The sequence below is a fragment of the Oreochromis niloticus genome, linkage group LG4 (genome assembly GCF_001858045.2).
Source record: "Oreochromis niloticus isolate F11D_XX linkage group LG4, O_niloticus_UMD_NMBU, whole genome shotgun sequence".
Lineage (NCBI taxonomy): Eukaryota > Metazoa > Chordata > Actinopteri > Cichliformes > Cichlidae > Oreochromis > Oreochromis niloticus.
In genome coordinates, this window is record NC_031969.2 from 15554035 (window position 1) to 15577344 (window position 23310).

General features: G+C 40.4%; 3 protein-coding genes, 2 long non-coding RNA genes and 1 gene segment (V, D, J or C); 4 read left to right on the top strand and 2 right to left on the bottom strand.

Moving 5' to 3' along the window:
• The window catches only part of LOC100709195 (uncharacterized), a 1346887-nt gene that overhangs the window by 999735 nt on the left and 323842 nt on the right, over positions 1 to 23310 (top strand). Inside the window, exons 1-2 of one of the 5 annotated variants that reach the window (XM_025906575.1) lie at positions 20522 to 20585; positions 20670 to 20975. The exons of the other annotated variants lie outside the window; for them this stretch is intronic. Coding sequence (XP_025762360.1) covers positions 20537 to 20585; positions 20670 to 20975 — 355 coding nt within the window. The 5' untranslated portion in view covers positions 20522 to 20536. Of the gene's footprint in view, positions 1 to 20521; positions 20586 to 20669; positions 20976 to 23310 lie in introns of those variants that run through there. 5 annotated transcript variants of the gene reach the window in all.
• LOC112846698 (uncharacterized) overlaps positions 1 to 23310 on the bottom strand; it is a 961229-nt gene that overhangs the window by 832981 nt on the left and 104938 nt on the right. The window lies entirely within an intron of this gene.
• The window catches only part of LOC102076453 (Ig heavy chain Mem5), a 900359-nt gene that overhangs the window by 800349 nt on the left and 76700 nt on the right, over positions 1 to 23310 (top strand). The gene's annotated exons all lie outside the window — the stretch shown is intronic.
• LOC106096470 (immunoglobulin mu heavy chain) overlaps positions 1 to 23310 on the top strand; it is a 1110954-nt gene that overhangs the window by 792334 nt on the left and 295310 nt on the right. The window lies entirely within an intron of this gene.
• Positions 1 to 23310, bottom strand: part of LOC112846703 (uncharacterized) — a 297478-nt gene that overhangs the window by 170844 nt on the left and 103324 nt on the right. The window lies entirely within an intron of this gene.
• LOC112846684 (immunoglobulin heavy variable 3-30-3-like) lies at positions 15919 to 16555 on the top strand. The segment is given in 2 exon segments: positions 15919 to 16006; positions 16099 to 16555. Coding segments are annotated over 2 exon segments (360 nt in total).

Here is a 23310-nt window from a genome sequence, read left to right on the forward strand (position 1 = left end):
AAGCTATGCGGCTAGGCTGTCAAGCTGTGATAATTAGCCAGATGCTTTGAGCTTATTGCATTTATAATACATTTCATATATTTCATTGTATTGCGTTTACAGTTTCACAAAAGTGCCCAGTAAAAACTCCTGGAGTTGAACCGTCTGTGTCCTGGAGATTTTTTTGGGAGTGTTTAAGCTGAATGGAAACTTAGCCCATTACAGTGAAAAGACTGCAACGCAGCTAACAGGGCATACGAGGATCGCCACCATACGGAGCTACTCAATACCAAGAGATAAGCGGCTTCCACTACAGCTTTTGGAGAACTTCGCCACAGCCTTCCTCTCCCGATACTGGAGACCCAACGACACGCAATGTCACAACGTAGCAATGCTGACAAAGGAAATGGAGACAACCAGTCAGAGTGTGTGCGCTCAAGGAGCAGTCGCTCATCTGGTACATCGTCTGGCTCAAAAATCAGCATAGCCATCGCCATGGCAAAAGCAAAGGCTGAAGCCGCGCAAGCTAGAGCGGCACATTCAAAAAGGGAAATCGAGCTTAAAGTGGAGCAAGCACGTATTCAAGCCAGCCTTGACGCATTAATCGACGAAAAGGAAAGGGATGCCGCCGTTGCAGAGGCGAACTCCCTAGTAGCTGGTTTACAAGATATGGGTCTCGAAGTACGCAGCGAAGTTAACAGCCCGGTCTCCCAGTCTATCAAAGACCAGCGCGTTGCTGCCTTTATCTCCGAGCAGGCCAGCCTATGCAACAAGGGTCTATCGGCTACAGAAGATAACCTTCCACCTTCTCGACCAGCCACCCACCCGCATAACGCAGGTCAGACCCAAGCTGCTGCTTCTGCTGCTATTACGCCACACCAAGCTCTTCAGGGCCCTTAGAAGAGCGATGCACCGTTACGACAGAGCTTTAAGTCGCCCTTCTACCCCCCTCCAACTCCCCAATTTAGCGGAACACTTCCGCAGCAGAACCCCAGGCAGGATTTCACGTCTCCTGCGCACCAGCCCGTTCATGGGACGCATTACAGAGGTGACCACGACCATTCTACAACCACCGGCCTCATCAAATATCTTGCTCGCAACCACTTGGTGACTTCAGGTCTCACCACATATGACGACCAGCCAATAAATTACTGGGCCTGACACAGGTCTCAGGAACTGCCAAGTCTGAGTCTAAAGAAAGCAGGGAACGCATCGACCCGAATAAACATTGCCCCCTGCACAAAAAGCCCCATCCTCTGAGGAAATGCAGAGGTTTCCGTGAGAAGAGCTTAGACGATCGCAAACAGCTTCTGAAAGAACACTACGTCTGCTTTCGTTGTTGCTCGTCAACAGAGCATCTTGCAAAGAACTGCACAGCCGAGATAACATGTACTGAGTGTGGGAGCGCTGCTCACGTGACAGCTCTCCACCCCCACCCACCTACCTGGAAACCCAAGTCGTTCCCTTCCACCTCAGAGGATAGCGGGGAGGAGGACAAAGCAGATAACGAGGAGGTCAAGTCAACGTGCACACAGGTATGTGGGGAAGGTCTGAGTGCCAGAGCGTGTGCTAAGATCTGTCTCGTCAGGGTGTTCCCAAACGGACGCAGAGGGGAAGCCAAGAGAATGTACGCTATATTGGATGAGCAGAGTAATCGCTCTCTCGCGCGGTCAGAGTTCTTCGAAGCCTTCAAGATCTCTTGGCGCTCGTACTCATACACACTAAAGACCTGCGCGGGACGTACGGAGACATCGGGGAGGAGAGCCAGCGGCTACACCGTAGAGCCATTGGATGAGAAATTGAGTATTTCTCTGCCTACACTCCTCGAGTGCAACCAAATCCCTAATGTCCGTGCGGAGATTCCTACCCCCGGTGCAGCCTACCATCATGCCCACCTAAAATGCATCGCTGACAAGATACCACCTCCGGACCCAGACGCCAACATTCTTCTCTTACTGGGCAGAGATATCTTACGGGTCCACAAGGTCCGAGAGCAGATAAGTGGCCCAGGAGATGCTCCCTTCGCCCAAAGGCTTGACCTGGGGTGGGTCATTGTCGGGGATGTGTGCCTCGGAGGTGCTCACAGACCACTGGAGGTGAGAAGTTACAAAACAGCCGTTCTAGGAAACGGTCGTACAAGTCATCTCCAGCCATGTAACAACCAGATCAAAGTGACAGAGGTGTTTGGACAAGCACGTGACTATCAACATCATCCAGCACTAACCTCGACGATGCTAATTGGAGACAATTTGGGGCAAACTGTCTTCGCTCGCACTCCCAACGACCACAAACTTGCTCCATCCATGGAAGATCTAGAGTTTCTGAGAATAATGGAAGCCGAGTGTTGCCAGGACAGCTCCAACAGTTGGGTCGCACCTTTGCCGTTTAGGTCACCGAGACGGCGACTCCCCACCAACAGGAAACAGGCTCTCGAACGCCTCGTCTCACTTCGGCGCTCACTGGAAAAACGACCACGGATGAAAGCTGACTTCCTAGAGTTTATGGAGAAGATGCTCAAGAAGGCGCACGCAGAAGCTGCCCCTTCCATGCAACCTGGACAGGAGTGTTGGTACTTGCCCCTGTTCGGTGTGTATCACCCTCGGAAGCCGGACAAGATCCGCGTGGTCTTCGACAGCAGTGCATCCTATGAGGGAGTATCGCTCAATGATGTTTTACTCACTGGTCCCGATCTTAATAACAGCCTACTAGGTGTTCTTATGAGGTTTAGGAAGGAACAGGTTGCAATCACTGCCGACATCAAGCACATGTTCCACTGCTTCATCGTGAAAGAGGACCACCGGGATTTTCTCCGTTTCCTGTGGTATAGAGACAACGACCCTACCTCCGACATCGTGGATTACAGGATGCGGGTTCATCTTTTTGGTAACAGCCCCTCGCCTGCAGTCGCAGTGTATTGCTTGCGGCGGGCGGCTAAGGCAGCAGAGGCCGACTACAGCAGTGATGCCAGGAGATTCATCGACCACGATTTCTATGTCGACGATGCCTTAAAGTCCTTCAGCACAGAGGAAGAAGGCATCGTAGTTCTCCAACGAGCGCAGAAGATGCTTGCGGCTTCCAACCTCAGGCTGCACAAAATTGCATCAAATCGCTCTGCGGTCATCAGAGCATTCCCCCCCCAGGATCACTCTCAGGATCTCAATGGCCTAGATCTCTTCATTGATGATCTGCCTATCCAGCGTAGCCTGGGACTGTTCTGGAACATGCGCACGGACACCTTCACGTTTCAGATCGAGATCGATCAGAAGCCGTTCACCCGCAGAGGGGTACTCTCGACCGTGAACAGCCTCTACGACCCCCTAGGGTTTCTCGCACCCATCACAGTTGACGGAAGACGGATACTCAGAGAACTCACCTTGCAAGCGGAGGATTGGGACGCACCCCTTCCCAAAGACATGGAGATCGAGTGGACTAGATGGAAACAGTCTCTCCAAGACCTGGAGGGACTCCAAATACCACGCCCTTATACGTCCCTCTCCACCACAGGTGCCCTAAGGAGAGAACTCTGTGTCTTCGCCGACGCATCGGTCAAAGCAATAGCAGCCGTAGCCTACATCAGGGTAACTAGCAAGCAGGGACAGACTGAGATTGGCTTCGTCTTTGGGAAGGCAAAGTTGGCTCCCCAACCTGGCTTAACTATCCCTAGACTTGAACTTTGCGCCGCCGTGCTCGCTGTCGAGATCGCTGAGATGATAATTGCAGAGATGGACACAACGTTTGACAACATCACCTACTACACAGATAGCAAAGTTGTACTGGGATACATCTACAAACAGTCAAGGAGATTTTATGTCTACGTACACAACAGGGTCCAACGAATCCTTCAGTCACCTTGTCCCGGCTAGTGGAAGTACGTCCCAACGCATCTCAACCCAGCTGACGTTGGGTCAAGAACTGTAGCATCAGCCCTGCTCAGCAGCACACCATGGCTCAAAGGACCAGCCTTTCTCTGCGACGCATCAGGGCATCCATCCGAGCTTCAAGAGACGTGCAATCTTGTCGACCCCGACATCGATGCCGAAGTGCGTCCACAGGTGACGACGAAACTCACCCATGTCGCCAAAGGTGTGGTACGCCCTCAACGCTTTGAACGCTTCTCCAAGTTCAGCACACTCCGTGCAGCCATCGCACATTTGATCCACGTAGCTAGCTCCTTTGCTCGCTCGACGCAGAACGAATGTCGAGGCTGGCACATTTGTCGTCCTACAGAAGAGGAGCTGCTGAGAGCCGAAGTGTGCATTGTAAAGAGTGTCCAGGGTGAGTGCTACGCAGAAGAGCTCAAGTGCATCAACTCGGGAATCAACATACCATCTTCTAGCAGCTTGTGGAGATTGCACCCCATTATGGACCAGGATCGACTATTTAGGGTAGGAGGTCGGATCGAGCAGTCAGGGTTAGGCATGAACGAGACTCATCCCATCATCATTCCTGGCCGGCATCACCTCGCCACTCTGCTTGTGTCCCACTATCACGAAGCAGTAAAACACCAAGGGAGACATCTTACTGAGGGTGCCATTCGGGCTGCAGGGTTTTGGCTCGTGGGAGCCAAACGCTGTATCAGCAGTCTGCTTTACAGATGCATCACTTGTAGGAAACTGAGAGGGAAGGCCGAACATCAACAGATGGCAGCCCTGCCGGCAGAACGGCTACAAGTAGCACCTCCCTTCACCTATGTAGTTGTCGATGTCTTTGGACCATGGGACGTCGTTTCACGCCGCACAAGAGGAGGAGTCTCGAACTCCAAGCGATGGGCGGTGATGTTCTCGTGTATGTGTTCCAGGGCAGTGCACATTGAGGTGATCGAAGCCATGAGTGCTAGCAGCTTTATTAACGCCTTGAGGAGATTCTTTGCGGTCAGGGGCCCCGCGAAGCAGATACGCTCGGACTGCGGAACTAACTTCGCTGGCGCCTCCCGTGAGCTGGGGATGGACAAGACAAACCCAGATTTTGACAGGGTGGAGAAGTACCTCAGCAAACAGAGCTGCACCTGGGTGTTTAACCCACCCCATGCATCTCATATGGGTGGCGCATGGGAGAGGATGATCGGCATCGCCCGCCGTATCTTGGACTTCATGCTGCTTGAACAGAGAAAGTCTCGCCTGACACACGAGGTTCTGACCACGCTTATGGCCGAGGTAGCTGCAATTATGAACGCAAGGCCGATCATCCCAGTGTCATCCGACCCGGAGTCGCCCTGCATCCTCACACCAGCAATGCTCCTGACTCTCAAAACAGGTTCCACGCCTCCTTTGCCGTCAGGCAAGTTCGAGGAAGCAGATCTTTTCAGAGAGGAGTGGAAACAAGTTCAGGGCTTAGCAGACATGTTTTGGAACAGATGGAGGCGTGAATACCTCAAAACACTGCAACTTCGGCACAAGTGGCAAGGGAAACAGCCGAATCTTCAAAAAGGGGACGTAGTTCTCTTAAAGGATAATCAGGCAGAGAGAAATGAGTGGCCCATGGGCATCATCACGAAAACCTTTCCAGGGAAGGACGGATTGGTCCGGAGAGTCGAAGTGGAGGTCGTCAAGGATGGAAATAGAAGAGGATTCTCTCGTCCCATTACAGAAGTAGTTCTGCTTCTTTCTCCAAAGTCCGATTCTGCCAATTAATGTGGGCTCTTTAAAGATCCCAAGCGGGGAGTGTTATGCCTCCAGAAATGTGTTCTTATGTGTTCTTTTTATCTCGTTATCGCAGCTTAGAGCGACTTGTGTATTTTCGTAACCATGACAACATGAGAGCAGTGCACGCTGGGAGTCAGGAAGTAAATTTATCGTGTGGCTCTGGATATTGGTGTGTGGGCTCACGCAGTCGTCAGCTCCACCGTTACAGGTTTAATCCTTTTCCCTCCGCTAAGGCATAGTCTGTGAGTATAATTCATTTTGTACAATTAAGCGGTGAAGCGTTTTGAACTGTTGTCTGTTATTCGGTTAGCTTTGTTGTGTCTCATATAAGCTATGCGGCTAGGCTGTCAAGCTGTGATAATTAGCCAGATGCTTTGAGCTTATTGCATTTATAATACATTTCATATATTTCATTGTATTGCGTTTACAGTTTCACAAAAGTGCCCAGTAAAAACTCCTGGAGTTGAACCGTCTGTGTCCTGGAGATTTTTTTGGGAGTGTTTAAGCTGAATGGAAACTTAGCCCATTACAAGTATCATTACTTTAAAATATTCTTACTCAAGTAAAAAGTGAAAAGTAGTCGTTAAAAAAGTTACTCGAGTAAGAGTAAAAAAGTACTTGGTGAATAGTATGTGCAGTTCTGAAAGCAATCCCAAAATGATTAACAGTAGGGTGGTGTTAAGGTTCAAAAATATAGGGAAGGAAACACAGGAGGAATGCAAGTAACCACACTGGTCCAAAGGGTAAAGACGATGATTTTAATGAAATGACACGCGTGGGAGAATGAGCGGACTCCGTAAGCAGACAGCCCCACAATCTCAATCTCCTAACATCAAAATACAGTTTTATATGCATCAGAGTATATTTAGTGACGCCCCCTCATTGCGTCATCACATACATCAGCTTCAAAACCACAAATGTTCTATTCGACAACCTAAGGCCCAATTAAAAGTACACTGGCTTCCATCTTCTCCCCGGTGGTTTCCCGTAAGCCAGCTCAGCTCTCGCATCGTGCATCTACTGCTTCATCAGTCAACTTTCACCTACACCCTAACAGTGTGTGTGTGTAGGTCTCTGCGCGTGCACAGAGTGTGCATCTGCTCTCTGCACCTTAGTTGACCTCAACTTAGGCAACCAGGCTAAGGCCATCCTGTGTTGTGATGATCTTAACTTCTATGTAAAATGTATAAAACAAATATTTCAATCTACTACAACTACTTAAAACTTAATCAAAGCTTAATCAGACGTATAAATGCATAAAAGATGATAATAGCATCATCCAAACTCTGGTTTTGGTTTCACTTCCTGCAAAAGCATGTAACTTCAAAGACATATAACTTCCTGTCTTCTTTTAGCACAGAGTTACTCTTTCACCCTGCAGTCTGCATAAACATTAAAATTATAAATTCAAAAGCACTTCGGGTTATAGATTCAACTCAACAGTTTAAAGTGGTTTTTTACTGGACCTGTAATAAAGGCTAATATGATACCAATATGTTTGAACATCTGAATGCAATAGCAATACCTCTTGTATCAATACTTCTGGTATACATATGCTTGCTACATGATTATGATGCAACAGTAATGACAGTAATAACAGAAATAACAAAATAATAAAAATAGAATTAATAAAAATAAAATAATAAATGGAAATAACAAAAATGACAAAAAATAATACTTCGTTCCCAACAATTCCTCTCTTGATCTCTGGATGTTATCCAGAGGTCACCAAAACAAATAAAAGCATGACCGAAACTAATAATTCACAGAGTAGATCCTAGTCTAAGACTAGATTCACCTTAACTGTAAGGGATAAAAAGAACCTTCTCCCTACTATGCTCTTCCCCTCACTTATGTCCATCAATTGTTCTCTTTATTCAAACTTGGCTCAACCTATTATGTTTGGGAGTCTTTACTCAAAAGCATAAACCTAATTATATTCTGACTTTCTGATTTTTGTTCCTATATAATCTTAAACATCACTCATCTCAATCTACAGCATTTTAACAGTCTTACAGCACTGCTGTCATATGTTTCCTGTTGTTCACTCTATTCAACATCCTGTACTGTCACAGCTCTGGCCTAAAATCACCTTTCACAAGAAAAATCATCATAACCACTTATTCTACACAAGGATCAAAGGAAAAACAATCATTTTAATCAACTAAGTGTAAACACATATAATCAATTACTCCTGAATAAATTTCATCATAGCTAAAAGCTCCCTAGGAACAACTTCTGCGTGTTGACACTAACTTCATTTTAAAACTCACATTTCCTGTGTTATAACCTGTTTTGGTACAGCATTTTATTTCATTTTGCTGCTCTTAATGTAATGGTACATTCTAATTATATTTTATCAGTCATTATATTTTATCAGTCTTAGCCAAAATACCTAAGCTTTCCCCCCTTTGGTCCTGTTTTAAACAAAAACTTGGTCACTTCAACAAGCATTCGTTATTCTGTAGCTGCATTTTATATAATAAGACTCATGTGGAGCTGCATGTATTATCTCAATATTTTACATGTCACCCAATTTAGTTACAAGCAAAACTCCTATTCAGTTAAATGCTAAATGGATTTCAGGCCTTTTGCCTGGAATCAATACTGTCAGGTGTGTTGATGAACTCTATATGTCTGTAAGCGTGCGCAGCCTTCAATGCTCTGTCATCTTGTACAATAAATTGCTCGGACCTCGCCCCGAACAAAGCTTCTGACCTTCAGTTATGGACTTGAGCAACATTTCTTTAATAAGCACAAAATGCAATGTGTATGAAATCATTCCTGTGTATGTAATCTTCAATACTATTCATTCGGGTCAGTGAGACTTTTAACATCCTCATAAAAAGCTCTCCTCTACCCTAGAAATAAATCTATTTACTATCTGTTTCTAAAGCCTACATTATAACAACTTATCCTAAAAGTCAAAAGAAAAAATCACACATTTTCTACTAGTAAAATCTTCACTAATCTTCCCCAAAGCATATCCTTTATTCCCACAGTTTCCCTCTAAGTTTGGTGTACAACTTCTTATTAACCCCAGCAATTTATCTTCTAAACAGAATTCAGTTCCTTTTACTCCTTTTTTTAGAATTAACAATCTCTGCCTCAGTTTTACCATATCTAAATTATCAAACAACCCCAATCGTTATAAAATCATACTAAAACCCATTTCAAATTAAATCTTAAACCCCTCTCTTTTTTGACACATCTCATGTGGCAAAAAACTCAACATGCTTCACCCAAGCTTAACAAATTAACAAGGGAAAAAAGGTTAGTCATATCATATCATTTCTCAGAACACTTCAGCCATCCTCCTCTCCGATATTTTGCTCCAGCCCTGAAAACCTGTGTTTAAGGAATAAGATCAATTTAATTATTATGTCAAATCTTCTCAAAATCGTTGCTCCATGCAAAGTCTGGATCCTTGGAACTTCCTGGAAACAAAACCTTTACTCAACTCTCCCCCTCTATGATCCAATCTGTGTCATGACAAAAACAAACTTAAACAGAACAGTTATTAATCATGAGTTACCTCAGTTAATGGTAACTTGAGTTATATCAAAAATGTTTCCCTTTTAGCATTTAGCATTTTATAATGTAATAATATGGTCTAACCCAAATCAACAAAACAGAAATTCACTCAAAGGAACATCAGCATCCCCAGATTTAAGTCTTCCACTTCTCCTGTTTGTCAACCTTTTATTTATTTCCCCCCTTGGTCCAATCACTCACATTCACTCACACGCATTCACACATGATATTTTTGCTGATACTGCAGCCTTCTGCGCACGTCATCAGATGCTCCACATCAGCAAAATGAGCTCAGTCATTTGTTTTATTTCCTTTTCCTTTTCAGGAAAATAGTTCTCTATACTTTTGACTGGATTGAATCGCTACAATCCTTTTTTAGACAGAGACTCGCCACCAATTGTGATCTGGAAAGCCCACCTGATTTTCGTACTTGGTAATTTTGTCAGCGCCGTCAGTTCACTCTCTTCCAGGCCTGCTTAGAACAAAAATGAAAAAAAAAAAAGAGAGCTGATTATTAGCTCATCAAAGTACAAAACAAAATCACCTGACAGGTTTTTCCTAAGTGCACTGTTACAAAAACTATGGGCCCTTTTAGACATGTCCATGTTTATCAAAACTCCCTCTATTAAAATGAAAAACAACAGCCCCAAAAAATCTTAAACAATCTTAAATTTCACCCATTCAACGCACTGAAACCTCGTCAAAAGATCAAAGACCGTTTGCACAATGTCACCCTTCCTTACTCTCCCATGTTTTCATTCAGCATAAAATATAAACCGATTTCAACAACGTACCATCACTAAATTATAAATTTCCTGTCCAAATCTGCACCTCTGAACAGACCTGACCACCGTAATCAAATATCCTGATACTTTACCAGTATATATTTTGCCAAATAATCCTCAACACAACAGCCACCGCTCTCTTGAACTGAAAACCTCCGAGACACAGACACAGGAAGTGTCTTTGTCACTCACTCACTCCAGCTAATTTGCATAGACTCACAGCTCAACAGCCAACTTGACAAAAGAAATACATGTTTAAACCTTATCACATTATTCAATTATTTTCATTTTCTTTCTATGCTAATCACTTACTTTTATCAATCAGTGCAAGAGCACTCCTAAGTCACCTTTTAAACTACTTTAATCACTTCTCTTTTGTTTTTTTTGTTTTTTGTTTTTTCCATAACTCACTCCCTTGTCATACAGCTTCGTTTGAGTTATTCCACAACTCTATTTTATCCAAGTGTGTTTTAAGTGTATTTTCTTCAACATTCACACCATTTTAACACTCATGAAATTAGCAGGCTGATTTAATTACGTATGTTTGTGTTCTTAGCCAAGTTTTAATCACTATCTATGCATTACTCCTCATGAGCTTATCTCTGTAAGGTTAGTGCATTTTCTGTTTGTATGTGGGATTTTCATAAATGTTTCTTTGTGATCTTTGTGATCTTGTAAATGTTTCTTTTGCAGTGTTTCAAACTCCTTTTGACAGGGTGTGTTTTCTCTCTTTGGCTCATCACTGGTCATTGTTAATGACATTTCCCCTCCGCCTGTGCCCAGTGGCCTTACCTGTTAAATCCCGTCTCCTCCAGTGACTCCAAGGTCACTCCGGGACTTAGGTTCAAGCAATCGTGACTGCGCCTTGCCTTAGGTTGTCCCAGGGTTTCGAGGTGGGATCTTACCCGTCATGGGCTGTCCAGCCTTCCATGCTCTCCTGCTACAGGGGCCAACTGGGCAAGGGTGTTATCAGGTCTAGGGGACACACTGGTTCTGGAAATTAAAGGAGTGTAAACTGCTTTCTTTATTAAACTTTCCAACAATAATTTCACATGTAACAGTTTGTGTACATGCGTTTTCAATTCATTAATGTAATTGTTAGTTCATGTATTTATTTCTCTCGGTCTTTCTCTTTTCTAAACCCTGTAATTAATATAATTTTATTACTTTATTACTTTTTCTTAAAACATGCATTCGCTTCATCTTCTTGGAATTTAACTCTGTCTATTTCTCTGGGTGCTCCCCTGACATCATCAGTCACACACACACACCTTCCTCTCACACACACAGCAGCACAGTATTTCCTGTTTCTCTTTCCTGTTTCTACAGATTAATCAAACACTTGTTTTTTCATATTTACAGTCTACAAACCCTCTTTAGTTTTACTAAGTCTTGGTCTAAAAACAATACACCCTTATTTCATGCACACTTTTAAATATTCCAAGTTTTTGCATTTGTCAGTTTTTGTGACATCATTCACACAGTTAAAATCACTCAAAATACACTACAAAATATTTCCTAGGAGTATTTTACAGGCATGCTTTCCATAATCAGAAAGAGCAAGTCAAAAGGAAAAAAGAAACTGAAACCTCTCATCATCCTCACAACTTCTCACCACACACACATAACTGAAAAAATAAACCACACCACCATTCATTACTCAAGAGAGGTTACTACAAGAAAATATATAGTGGTCTTAGATACTGTACAATACACTCAATCTATACATATATGTCAAAACTCAGTCAATGACTATACATCCACAGTAATGAATTCAAACTCTATTTATACTCTCGTAATACGCAAACCCAGCCTCTTAGTTACAGGCATTTAGCAAAATTTCCAAACAATAGTTATAAACTCAATACTCTCGAAACCGAAACCACCCTCTCTGCGCGTCACCGCTGCTCATTTACATTCTCACACACACACCATCAGTGCACATCCGGCTGTGCACTGCTGACACAGAGACTTCTCTCCCACAAAGATCTCTTATTTTATATTACACAGACGTCTTTTTAATTACAACTGCACAGATTTTAGGCCTTTTAAAACACCTACCGAATTTCGACAAATTTAATAATAACCGCCCAGCGGAAAACTCCCTGAGTTTTTTGCGACCAATTTACCATTTATCGGTCCCAGACCGCGGCCTCATTTCTAATGCCCTAACACAATTTATAAGCATGAACCAACCCAAACTCTGCCTGAAGCTCTATTTTTGGGCATTTCACATCCCAGGCTTCCCCGAAGTTTTAAATTAAAGTTACACGCCCGAAACCCGGTTTCTACTGACCAAAAAAGCGCAATGTACTGTCCCGAACAGTAAAAAGTGATCCTTAAATCACTTAGCGTATTTTGGGATGCCCCGTACCCCACAGATTGCCAAACTGGACTAACCCTATTCACCGATAGGTCAGGGTCAAGCGTCCTTGACCAGGAGAGACCGTCACATCTGAGCTGTGCGCTTCCTAAGACTATCCCATAGTCCCGTCCTAAGATAATTTAATTACTTTGAAAACACCCCATAAAATCACACACGCAATTCTATTGATGTCCAAGCCCGGCTTTATATTCAATTAAAACTTAACTGTCACAAACACTTCACCAATAACCTATAACTCTAAATTCACTCTGCAGTCCAACTGCTTTAAATACACTTATTCTCTTTACTCTTTACTTATTTTCAACGTTTCATTATCTTTACTTCAACTTATACTTTAGTTCTCATGAGATTTTCATCAAAATCAAAACAGACATCTATCAGTAATTTCAGTGAGTAGACTTTTAATTTTGTAATGATGTCCAATCTGGCACACTTAGAAATTCAACAGGTGGTGCCTACCTTTTGTTATATGCCGGCTTGTCACTCACTTTGACCACTGACCCATGCCTGAGCGCCTGACGCCTCGGACCTTTCTCCGTCCTGTCTCACTTCCCCCCTCGGACGAAGCCCCCAAATGTTAAGGTTCAAAAATATAGGGAAGGAAACACAGGAGGAATGCAAGTAACCACACTGGTCCAAAGGGTAAAGACGATGATTTTAATGAAATGACACGCGTGGGAGAATGAGCGCACTCCGTAAGCAGACAGCCCCACAATCTCAATCTCCTAACATCAAAATACAGTTTTATATGCATCAGAGTATATTTAGTGACGCCCCCTCATTGCGTCATCACATACATCAGCTTCAAAACCACAAATGTTCTATTCGACAACCTAAGGCCCAATTAAAAGTACACTGGCTTCCATCTTCTCCCCGGTGGTTTCCCGTAAGCCAGCTCAGCTCTCGCATCGTGCATCTACTGCTTCATCAGTCAACTTTCACCTACACCCTAACAGTGTGTGTGTGTAGGTCTCTGCGCGTGCACAGAGTGTGCATCTGCTCTCTGCACCTTAGTTGACCTCAACTTAGGCAACCAGGCTAAGGCCATCCTGTGTTGTGATGATCTTAACTTCTATGTAAAATGTATAAAACAAATATTTCAATCTACTACAACTACTTAAAACTTAATCAAAGCTTAATCAGACGTATAAATGCATAAAAGATGATAATAGCATCATCCAAACTCTGGTTTTGGTTTCACTTCCTGCAAAAGCATGTAACTTCAAAGACATATAACTTCCTGTCTTCTTTTAGCACAGAGTTACTCTTTCACCCTGCAGTCTGCATAAACATTAAAATTATAAATTCAAAAGCACTTCGGGTTATAGATTCAACTCAACAGTTTAAAGTGGTTTTTTACTGGACCTGTAATAAAGGCTAATATGATACCAATATGTTTGAACATCTGAATGCAATATCAATACCTCTTGTATCAATACTTCTGGTATACATATGCTTGCTACATGATTATGATGCAACAGTAATGACAGTAATAACAGAAATAACAAAATAATAAAAATAGAATTAATAAAAATAAAATAATAAATGGAAATAACAAAAATGACAAAAAATAATACTTCGTTCCCAACAGTGGACATTAAGGTTGGGCGAGATTTAAAAATTTTCCAACCGACAATCGTCAGTCAAACAAATGACGATAACCGACATATTCGCACAGGTGACTTGTTAATGGGCGGAGCAATGTAATCATGCATGGACTGATTTACACATTTAGAACAGAAATAGAACGTTTTGTTTGGAGGGAATATTTTACTTTTTTTTGTTGTTGGAGTTTCTGTATTAACATAGCTACTTTTTGGATTATTCATTTATTTATTCGAGATGCACCTAACCGCATGACAGACAAACACTTTGAACAGGTGCTCTTGCTGCGTTACAACCACTGCGTTTACTGGACTGTAGACTAAGTGGAACAGATGTAGGTAGTTTGCTGAAACTATCTTGGTATTGTTCACAGATAGGGCTTGCAACCTCAGTATTTTGTAGTCTTAGTATTTGTTTTTTGCATACATTCAAAAAGCAACACCTCATATTTTTACTGCAATTGTTAACCAATTATTTGATTTTTGGGGCCATTTAAGATTTTCAACCAAGCAGTTCAGCACTGACACCTTGTATGGTTCTTTGTTCCATGCCTTTGTTAAATGGTCATAAGGTAATGTTGCTGAGTTGCATTAAAACATATATTGTCTTGTTTTAAAAATTATATTTAGGGGTAAGGTTTAAAATGTAATTCCTCATTGAATATCTGAGTTATATTGACAAATCTTTTGTAATTTAAAATTATTGGTGGAAGAATAATAATGACAATAAATGCCAAAATAATATATTTTTTCATTTTTGAGTATAATTTTATATATTGCCTTTTTTGTCCTAATAAGAAAACAGTCATTGAAAATGCTGATGTTTTTCTACTTGTGCAAGGCTACTTTTTATTTTAACTAAGTGATGTTGATGACCATAACAGTAAATACTTTTCAATGGCATATTTTATGTTTGTCTAATACGCTTCCACTTGTCAGCTTTATAAATAAAAAAAATGGTAAAGGAAAGACGGTGCTTTTTTAATTATCTTTAAGAAGACAAAACAGCTGATATTAACATACCCACGTCTTTGCTCCTCTACATTAAACATATTATTTAACGTGGTTGGGCTTAGTTGGCGAAGTTGGGCTTAACAGCCAATTGGTAAAGAAAAACAAATAAGAATTTGCAGGATGTGATAGCGACATTCATGTAGTTGTAAAAAGCATGACAATATATTAAGTAATCCAAAGTATTCAGAATATGTTACTCACATTGACTAACTTAACGGAATACGTTACAAAATACATTTTGAGGCATGTATTCTGTAATAACCCAACACTGCAAGGTAGCGACCATTTCTGTGTAAGCTAATGTCCTCTTCACAAACAAAACTTGAAGCAGCTCAAACTGTAAGGACCAGCACTGAGTTGGTTAGTTTGTATTTATTTTTCCACTGATGTTGTATTTATGCTCATGTCTAGTTTTCAAATCAGCTCAATAAAGGTCTCACCTGCCTCTCTGCATTACTAGTCACCAAGCCCTAACAACATACCCATCACACTGTTAACAGGCTCATCTATACAACATCTGGATTTAATATAACGTAACTGTTACTCCCAGTTAGTCCAGAACAGATTCACTATCACCAGAGATGATTCCACCAGTAAAGTTTATCTGCAGATGAACAAAGCAGTTTTAACTGTGCCAGAAGAACTGAGTATTCAGTCTTATTAGGAAGTGAATTAAGCAACAAAAGAGTTAAACCCTCACAAGAACCACTACTCCTAGTTATCACTATGATAAAGAACATTTTAATTTTACTGTCTTGCACTCTTGCACACAATTTACTTGAAATGTGTTTCACAATGGGACATGAATTCATGAAAAAGCTGCAAAAAAAACACAACATAATATTCAAATATTGAATTCATCTATGTCTCTATTCTAACACTATTCATGCCTACCAATTGAGGGCCAAGTCAACTCCTCCTCAATTTCAGTTAATGCAAAACTCAGATGTCTTTCATGTCTACTTATCTGTCAGCAGAGAGGATGACAGAGAGCAGTACACTAACAGTTTGACAGTATGGACTTCAGGGCAGGACTGCTGCTTTTAACGCTGTTTGTGGCAGGTGAAGATTTTTCTCTTATAAATAAAAATTGTTGTTTTTTTTTGTTTTAGTATCTTATTGCAAATGACTTTTTTTCTTTTTTGATCTGCTAGGTGTTGATAGTCAGACTATAATACAGTCTGAACCGGTGGCTAAAAGACCTGGAGAATCCCACAGACTGACCTGTACAGGCTCCAACATTGAATTCAGCAGCTACTGGATGGCCTGCATCAGACAGGCTCCTGGAAAAGGACTGGAGTGGGTTGCCGTTATCAGATATGACAGTGCTTACATCTATTATTCTCAGTCAGTTCAGGGCAGGTTCACCATCTCCAGAGACAACAGCAAAGAGCAGCTGTATCTGCAGATGAACAGTCTGAAGACTGAAGACACTGCTGTTTATTATTGTGTTCGACACGCACAGTGAGTGGAGCCGATTGACCAGCTGTACAAAATCCAGCATAACATAAGTTTGTTAAAAATATGACTAAAGTTATTCTCACATATAATGGCAGACATTGTTTGTACAACAGTTTTGTTGTCATAATCACTAACAGAAATAACCACAGGAGACCTTAGACTAGACTAGAGTTCAGGGTATAATATAATTATGTAAAAATTATCACAGCAATAGTAGTAATGATAGTGTATTTTAGTATTATTTTGAGATTTTGTTTTGATGTTATATTTGCCAACTCGTCTACTGCAGACAGGATAAAGAGAAAAGTATCCAGTGTTGTTATGTTAAATTATACAATGCTCACACAGAGCTCGGCTCCTTCAACAACGTGGCTCATCATTAATCACGATTCTGTGTGAGAAAGAAGATGAAGAGGTCACTTCATGACACAAATCAGTGACTGGACTTAAAACACACTTTAACTGAAATATATCAAAAGTTCAAACTGTTCAGGGCAGTTTGGTTTGTCTGTCTTCTATGCATTCATCTTTGTTTGTTTGTATGTCTGATTTTTTTTACTTTTACACACACTCATTTTTACAAAATGTTCTTCTTGTGGAAACTGATTTTATGTGGCTGAACAATTTTAAATGTTTTGTAAAACTTTGTGTAGTATTGCTTAATTAACCAAGAAAATAAATTATTGTAAATCCCGGACTACAAAGCGCACCTGATTAAAGGCCGCATGCTCTAATTTTAGAAAGAAAATCAATTTTGTACTTGTACAGGCCGCACCGGATTTTAAGCCGTATGTGTTTCACTTGTAATATGAGATATTTACACAGAAATATTATACGTGAGGATTTTTAACGTTTAATTTAATTCGTAAGGTAACATAAACATGGTAACATAAACGTTATGGTAACATACAAAAATACATACTACAAATGCTTTTTTTCCTCGAACAGCGCCTGTAACACAGCTACCTTTAAGTATACGTACGTATCGGTAACACACAAATTAAGTTGCTTATGGTTTTTTTATGGAACAGTGCACAAACAACATTACAACGTCTCTTAACAACCAGTAAAAATATATACTGTATATATACTACTTATCAATTTTATTGGTCTACTGTTACCAGGCAGAATGTTTTTGGCCACATGAAAAAAAATATGCATTAGCTGCACGTCAGTATAAGCCGCAGTGTTCACAGTGTGGGGAAAAAGTAGCGGCTTGTGACCCGAAAACTACGGTACATATTCTTGCCCTGGTTGCTTGGTAGCTTGTTACCCAGCGGTAAAATCAAGATACTGTAAGTAGTCTGTTAAATAGCTAATCAATATGACTCTTGTCATAAAGTTTGTTCTCAGAATTTCACATTTTATGAGAACATTCACTTTTCTTCCTGTTATTGCCAAAATAAGCACTGAAAAATGTCAGTAGGCCAAAATATCAGCTGTTTTCCCAGACAAACCTTCTCTATTTGTCCTTTTCATCAGGGTGAATGTGTGTGGTTCTCAATCTGACAACAGGATATGGTTTTAGTTTTAAGTATTAAAACCAGATATTATTTTTTATTATTTTATTATTTTTTATTTTATTTTTTATTATTTTTACACCTTTTTTCTGTGTATTTTTAATGCACTGACACAAAATCTATTTTGAGAGCATAATTCTTTTGTGGCAACTTTTTAAAAAAGCTAAAAACACAAGAATTGAACATATGATCTCCACAGATCACTTAACAGCAAGAACCTTTACGGTCCTCATTGAAATTATTTATTGGAGGGGGGATTTTACAGAAAAATCATGTTAAACACTAGAGGGCATACAATGACAAGTTCCTCGCCTCTGTGAATGTACACAGAGACGTTAGATCAGCTTTTAATCAGATAGATCAGCGGTGGCCTCACAGCCATGTGTTTTGTTTTGTTTTGTTTTGTTTTCACGAACTCACCATGTCACTGTATGAGAAGACTGCTGTTTATTCTTGTGCCTGTCACGTTAATACACCAATGACAAATCATCCTTCATCTGGAAATCTCTGTATATGTGACATTTCAACACATTCTAATGTATTCTTACTCCCTACACATCGACATGCCAAATGAGGATCAAACACACTTTTAAAAAAAACTTCACTGTAACAATACAAAATGTATTTTATTGGTAGTGTTGCAACAAACTGTTATCTGTCTCTCTCTCTCTGTCTTATTTTGATTCTCAGATACACAGACAAGCAAATCTCCACCTACTCTGCCTACACAACATCAAAATCTCTCATTCACATCACCATTTACAGTTGAAGTCTCAACCAGGTAATGACCATGGCCATTGTATGGAGTGTGCTCCTTCTGTCTCTCATTTCAGGTGTGTGAAGTCTGTATTAGGATAGAAAGAGAATGTCTGGATGTCAGCTCCTTCCCATCACCTAAACTCTGTATCTCTTTCAGCTGCTCACTGTCAGTCTCTCACCTTGTCAGTGGTCAGCAGACCAGGACAATCAGTTAACGTGTCATGGAGAGTCCAAGGACTCTCTCTGACTTGGTTGCACTGGATTTGACAAAAACCAGGGCTTAGGAGAATGGATTGGAAGTATTCATGATGGGACTGGCACAACATTTGCCCAAAGTCTCCAAGGCCAGTTTTCCATCAAAGACACTTCTCAAAATTGTTTGAATTTAGTGATGAAGACCCTCAAACAAGAAGACTGCAGTTTATTTCTGTGCAAGACAAGCACAGTGACACAACAGACTGAAACAGTTGTATGTGTGGTAAGCACTGAACCATGTCTGAAGATAAATAATGAAAGACAAAAATTGTACATGAAAAATAACAGTCTTAAAATTGTTATTTTATTACATTTAAGCTCCTAGATAGTAAAAGTAACCATTAAAAATCCCTAATTCAATCACTAACAACTGCTGAATTGAATTGAAAAATAAGTTATGTTTTGCCTATTGTTAGTCTTTCGTAATATAATATATTGTTATATTTAAAACAAACAAACAAAAAAGCTAATTAAAACTGATAAATAGTACATAACAGTTTTAAAATGCAAGTGCAGGGATACTATACTCTGACTGGGTGTACAGTATACAATCACAGGAATAACACAGAAAGACAGACTATAATTCACACCAATGGCCAATTTAGAATTACAAATGAATGTAACCCATGCATGTTTTTAGGCTGCAGGAGGAAGCTGGAGTACAACACAGAAAGGGCCCAGCTGGCCAGTGTATTCAAAACCAGGACTACTTTCAGTAACGCTGTGCACCACCATGTTTTTCTTACAACCTGAAACTTAGATACACCAGTATTGAATTTATATATACAACTAAAAGTTTATTGTAAAATAAATATATCTGTTGATTTATTTATTCATTATCACAATTTAAATATGGAAACCTTTACATGATACATCCATCCATCCATCCATCCTCATCCGCTTTATCCGAAGTCGGGTCGCGGGGGCAGCAGCCTAAGCAGAGAAGCCCAGACCTCCCTCTCCCCAGCCACCTCCTCCAGCTCATCCGGGGGAACACCAAGGCGTTCCCAGGCCAGCCGAGAGATATAATCTCTCCAGCGCGTCCTGGGTCTGCCCCGGGGCCTCCTCCCGGTGGGACATGCCCGGAACACCTCACCCAGGAGGCGCCCAGGGGGCATCCTTGTCAGATGCCCGAACCACCTCAACTGGCTCCTTTCGATACAATGATGACATAATGCAAGCCGCTTATAAATTATGTTGGATAGTATTCAATATTGACTGCTTCCAGTTCTGTTTATATTTATAAGCTGTATCAGACTTCTAATAATTGGTTTGTCCTTCTCCATTCATTTTGTCCAAATTCTCAGTTAATGAAATTTTATAGAAAAGATTCCTTTAATTATTTTTTTTTTTATTATCAAAAACAACAGATTTAATAAATAATCAATTCAGCTGATAAACTGCTTTTTATTACAAGGTTGTTGTAACTGTAATTTAGTTATTTCACTAGCATAATGACAATAAAGTTCTTCAGTCTTGACTCTTTTATTTGTTTTAGCACGGTGAGGAGGAGTCGATGCAAATATTGATCTCCGTGCCTTTATTAATTTCTCAGCAAAGTGATGACAGCCAAACTAGACAGACAAAAGCTTTCAATATGACTTTAACTACAAGTATAACATTTATTTTGCTGTCAGTGATTCCTGGTGAATAACACAGATCTACATTATTCTGTATTTATACTTCGGTTCATGTGTGGCTTGTTTCTCATTACACTTATTTTTTTCCAGGTTTTTGCAGTCAGACGCTCACTGAGTCTAAACCAGTGGTAAAACGCCCTGGAGATTCAAACAAGCTGACCTGCACATATGCAGGGATATCAGATGATAATGCTTATATCAGCTGGATCAGACAGGCTGAAGGAAAAGGACTGGAGTGGGTTGCTCACATTTCTGCTCCAAGCGGAAGCAATAAATATTATTCCACATCTGTCCAGAACCGCTTCACCATTTCCAGAGACAACAATGTGGATCAAGTGTATCTGCACATGAGCAGCTTGACAACTGAAGATTCTGCCATTTATTATTGTGCTCGAAAGCCACAGTGATACAGGAAGCCACAGAGCTGTACACAAAACACTGCAGATGTCACTGTGACACTGATGGTTAGAATGTTTAGAGCTCTCATTAAACTCAACATTAATACATGCCATGATACACCTTTTCTTTTGTTTGTTTATTTATTTATTATATTATTTATTTTGTTGTTTTTTAATAAAATTCATGGAAAATCTTTTTTTGCGGTTTGTACAACACAGGGTCATTAGTCTTTCAGTGATACAGCTTCTAAAAAAAGACAGTGCAGTGGTTTTATTATAAATTTATCAAATAGCCTCTTTGGAAATGTCCCAAATTCTTTAAAGAGCTAGTTCCTTTTGTTTGTATGACATGCAATTATAATATTAAAAAGCATAGAAAAATCAAGGACATTAGATCATCCAGAGAAAAAAGACAGACACACCCTGTGTGCATTGCAAAGTCAAGCAGTTTAGATAATGCATGAGATGCTAATCATAAAAAATAACCAAATGGTTTCCTCTCCTCTTAATAAATGAATAAAAGCATGCCGGTCGTTTGTCGTGTTAAAACATGTCATAATATCACTTGTTGCTTGTCCAACTGTGCTTGATTTTTAAAAGTTATGTACTAGAAATCAGACACTAAATCCTAGATCTACCCATTTTAATTGACTGTGTATATCTTGTTTAACAGACCCTGTAAATATTAAGCACCTACTTTAAATTGTTATTTATATTCAGCAAAACTGCACTCTTAGCCATTAGGTCTAACTTCCTCAGCTGATGAACTGCAATTTCAATACATGTTAATACATTATTTATTTTGACACTTTAAGGAGGAGTCAATGCAAATACTGATCCTTCCACCTTTATTTAGTTCCCAGCAAAGTGAAGACGACTAAAAGTGACAGACAGCAACTTTTCAATATGATTTTATCTACAGCTATAACGCTTTTCCTGCTATCAGTGATTCCTGGTAACTACCATAGATCTGCATTCTTCTGTATTCATGCTTAAGTTCATGTTTGGCTCATTTCTGATCGCACATGTTTTCTTCCAGCTGTTTGCAGTCAGACAGTCACTGAGTCTGAACCAGTGGTAAAACGCCCTGGAGAATCTCACAAGCTGACCTGCACATATGCAGGCATATCAGATAGTTCTGCTGATATCAGCTGGATCAGACAGGCTGAAGGAAAAGGGCTGGAGTGGGTTGCTTACATTTCTGCTCCGGGTGGGAGCACTAAAAGCTATTCCACATCTGCCCAGAATCGCTTCACCATTTCCAGAGACAACAATGTGGATCAAGTGTATCTGCACATGAGCAGCTTGACAACTGAAGATTCTGCCATTTATTATTGTGCTCGAACGCCACAGTGTTACAGGAAGCCACAGAGCTGTACACGAAACACTGCAGATGTCACTGTGACACTGATCATCAGAATTCTCTTCATATTATTTTTTAACTAACCTTAAATTTTTAATATGAAATGTTCTATACATTTATTGGCCTCATATTTATATCACAAAATGTTATAAAGTGAAAGAAAGTAAAATGTTTATTTGCAAGTTTGCTTTTCTTTACTACATTTACTATATTTATATATTACAATTTTATGTCAGATATTATGTGATAGGGAATATTTGTTGTTATTGTTGTGATCAAGTTTGTTTTATAATTTCATCTTCAGCATTGACCACATCAACAATGGTCATGTTAGCTCTGATACTACTGCAGGCTGCTGGATCCTGAGGAGGTTTCACTGGATTCACATGTTCAACTGTTTGGATGTCAAATTCTGCTCTAACGCCACAGTGATACAGGAAGCCACAGAGCTGTACACAAAACACTGCAGATGTCACTTTGTGACACTTTGTGAGTGTGACTGATGGTTAGAATCCACTTTATATCAGTTGTTAACTGACCTTAAAGCCTTAATATGAAATGTTTTCCTGGATTTTCATAGTTGTGCATAATTATTATTTTGTTATTATTATTTGTTGTTAATAAGTATGATTTACAAATATTTCTTTTTCATCTTGAACATTTTTTGTTTGGTATTGTTCTAGTTCCTAGTTACTTGTTCATGTTCTGTGTTCCCTTTCGTGTCCTGTTTGTCTTGGTCTTGCCTCTGTGTGTCCTCCGCTGCATCCCCTGCGTTAGTTATTTGTGCCTCCCTTTGAAGCCAGTCTTGCCTCCATGTTTATTTGTCTGTCTGTTTCCGAGTCATGTCTCTGTCTGTCTCTGACTCTCTCTGTGAAATTCTGTTTGTGTCTCACTTGTTTTGATGTCCTGTCTTATTTTGATAGTTATCGTCTGATGTGCTTTGTGTTCAGCTTTGCATCCCATGTCTCGT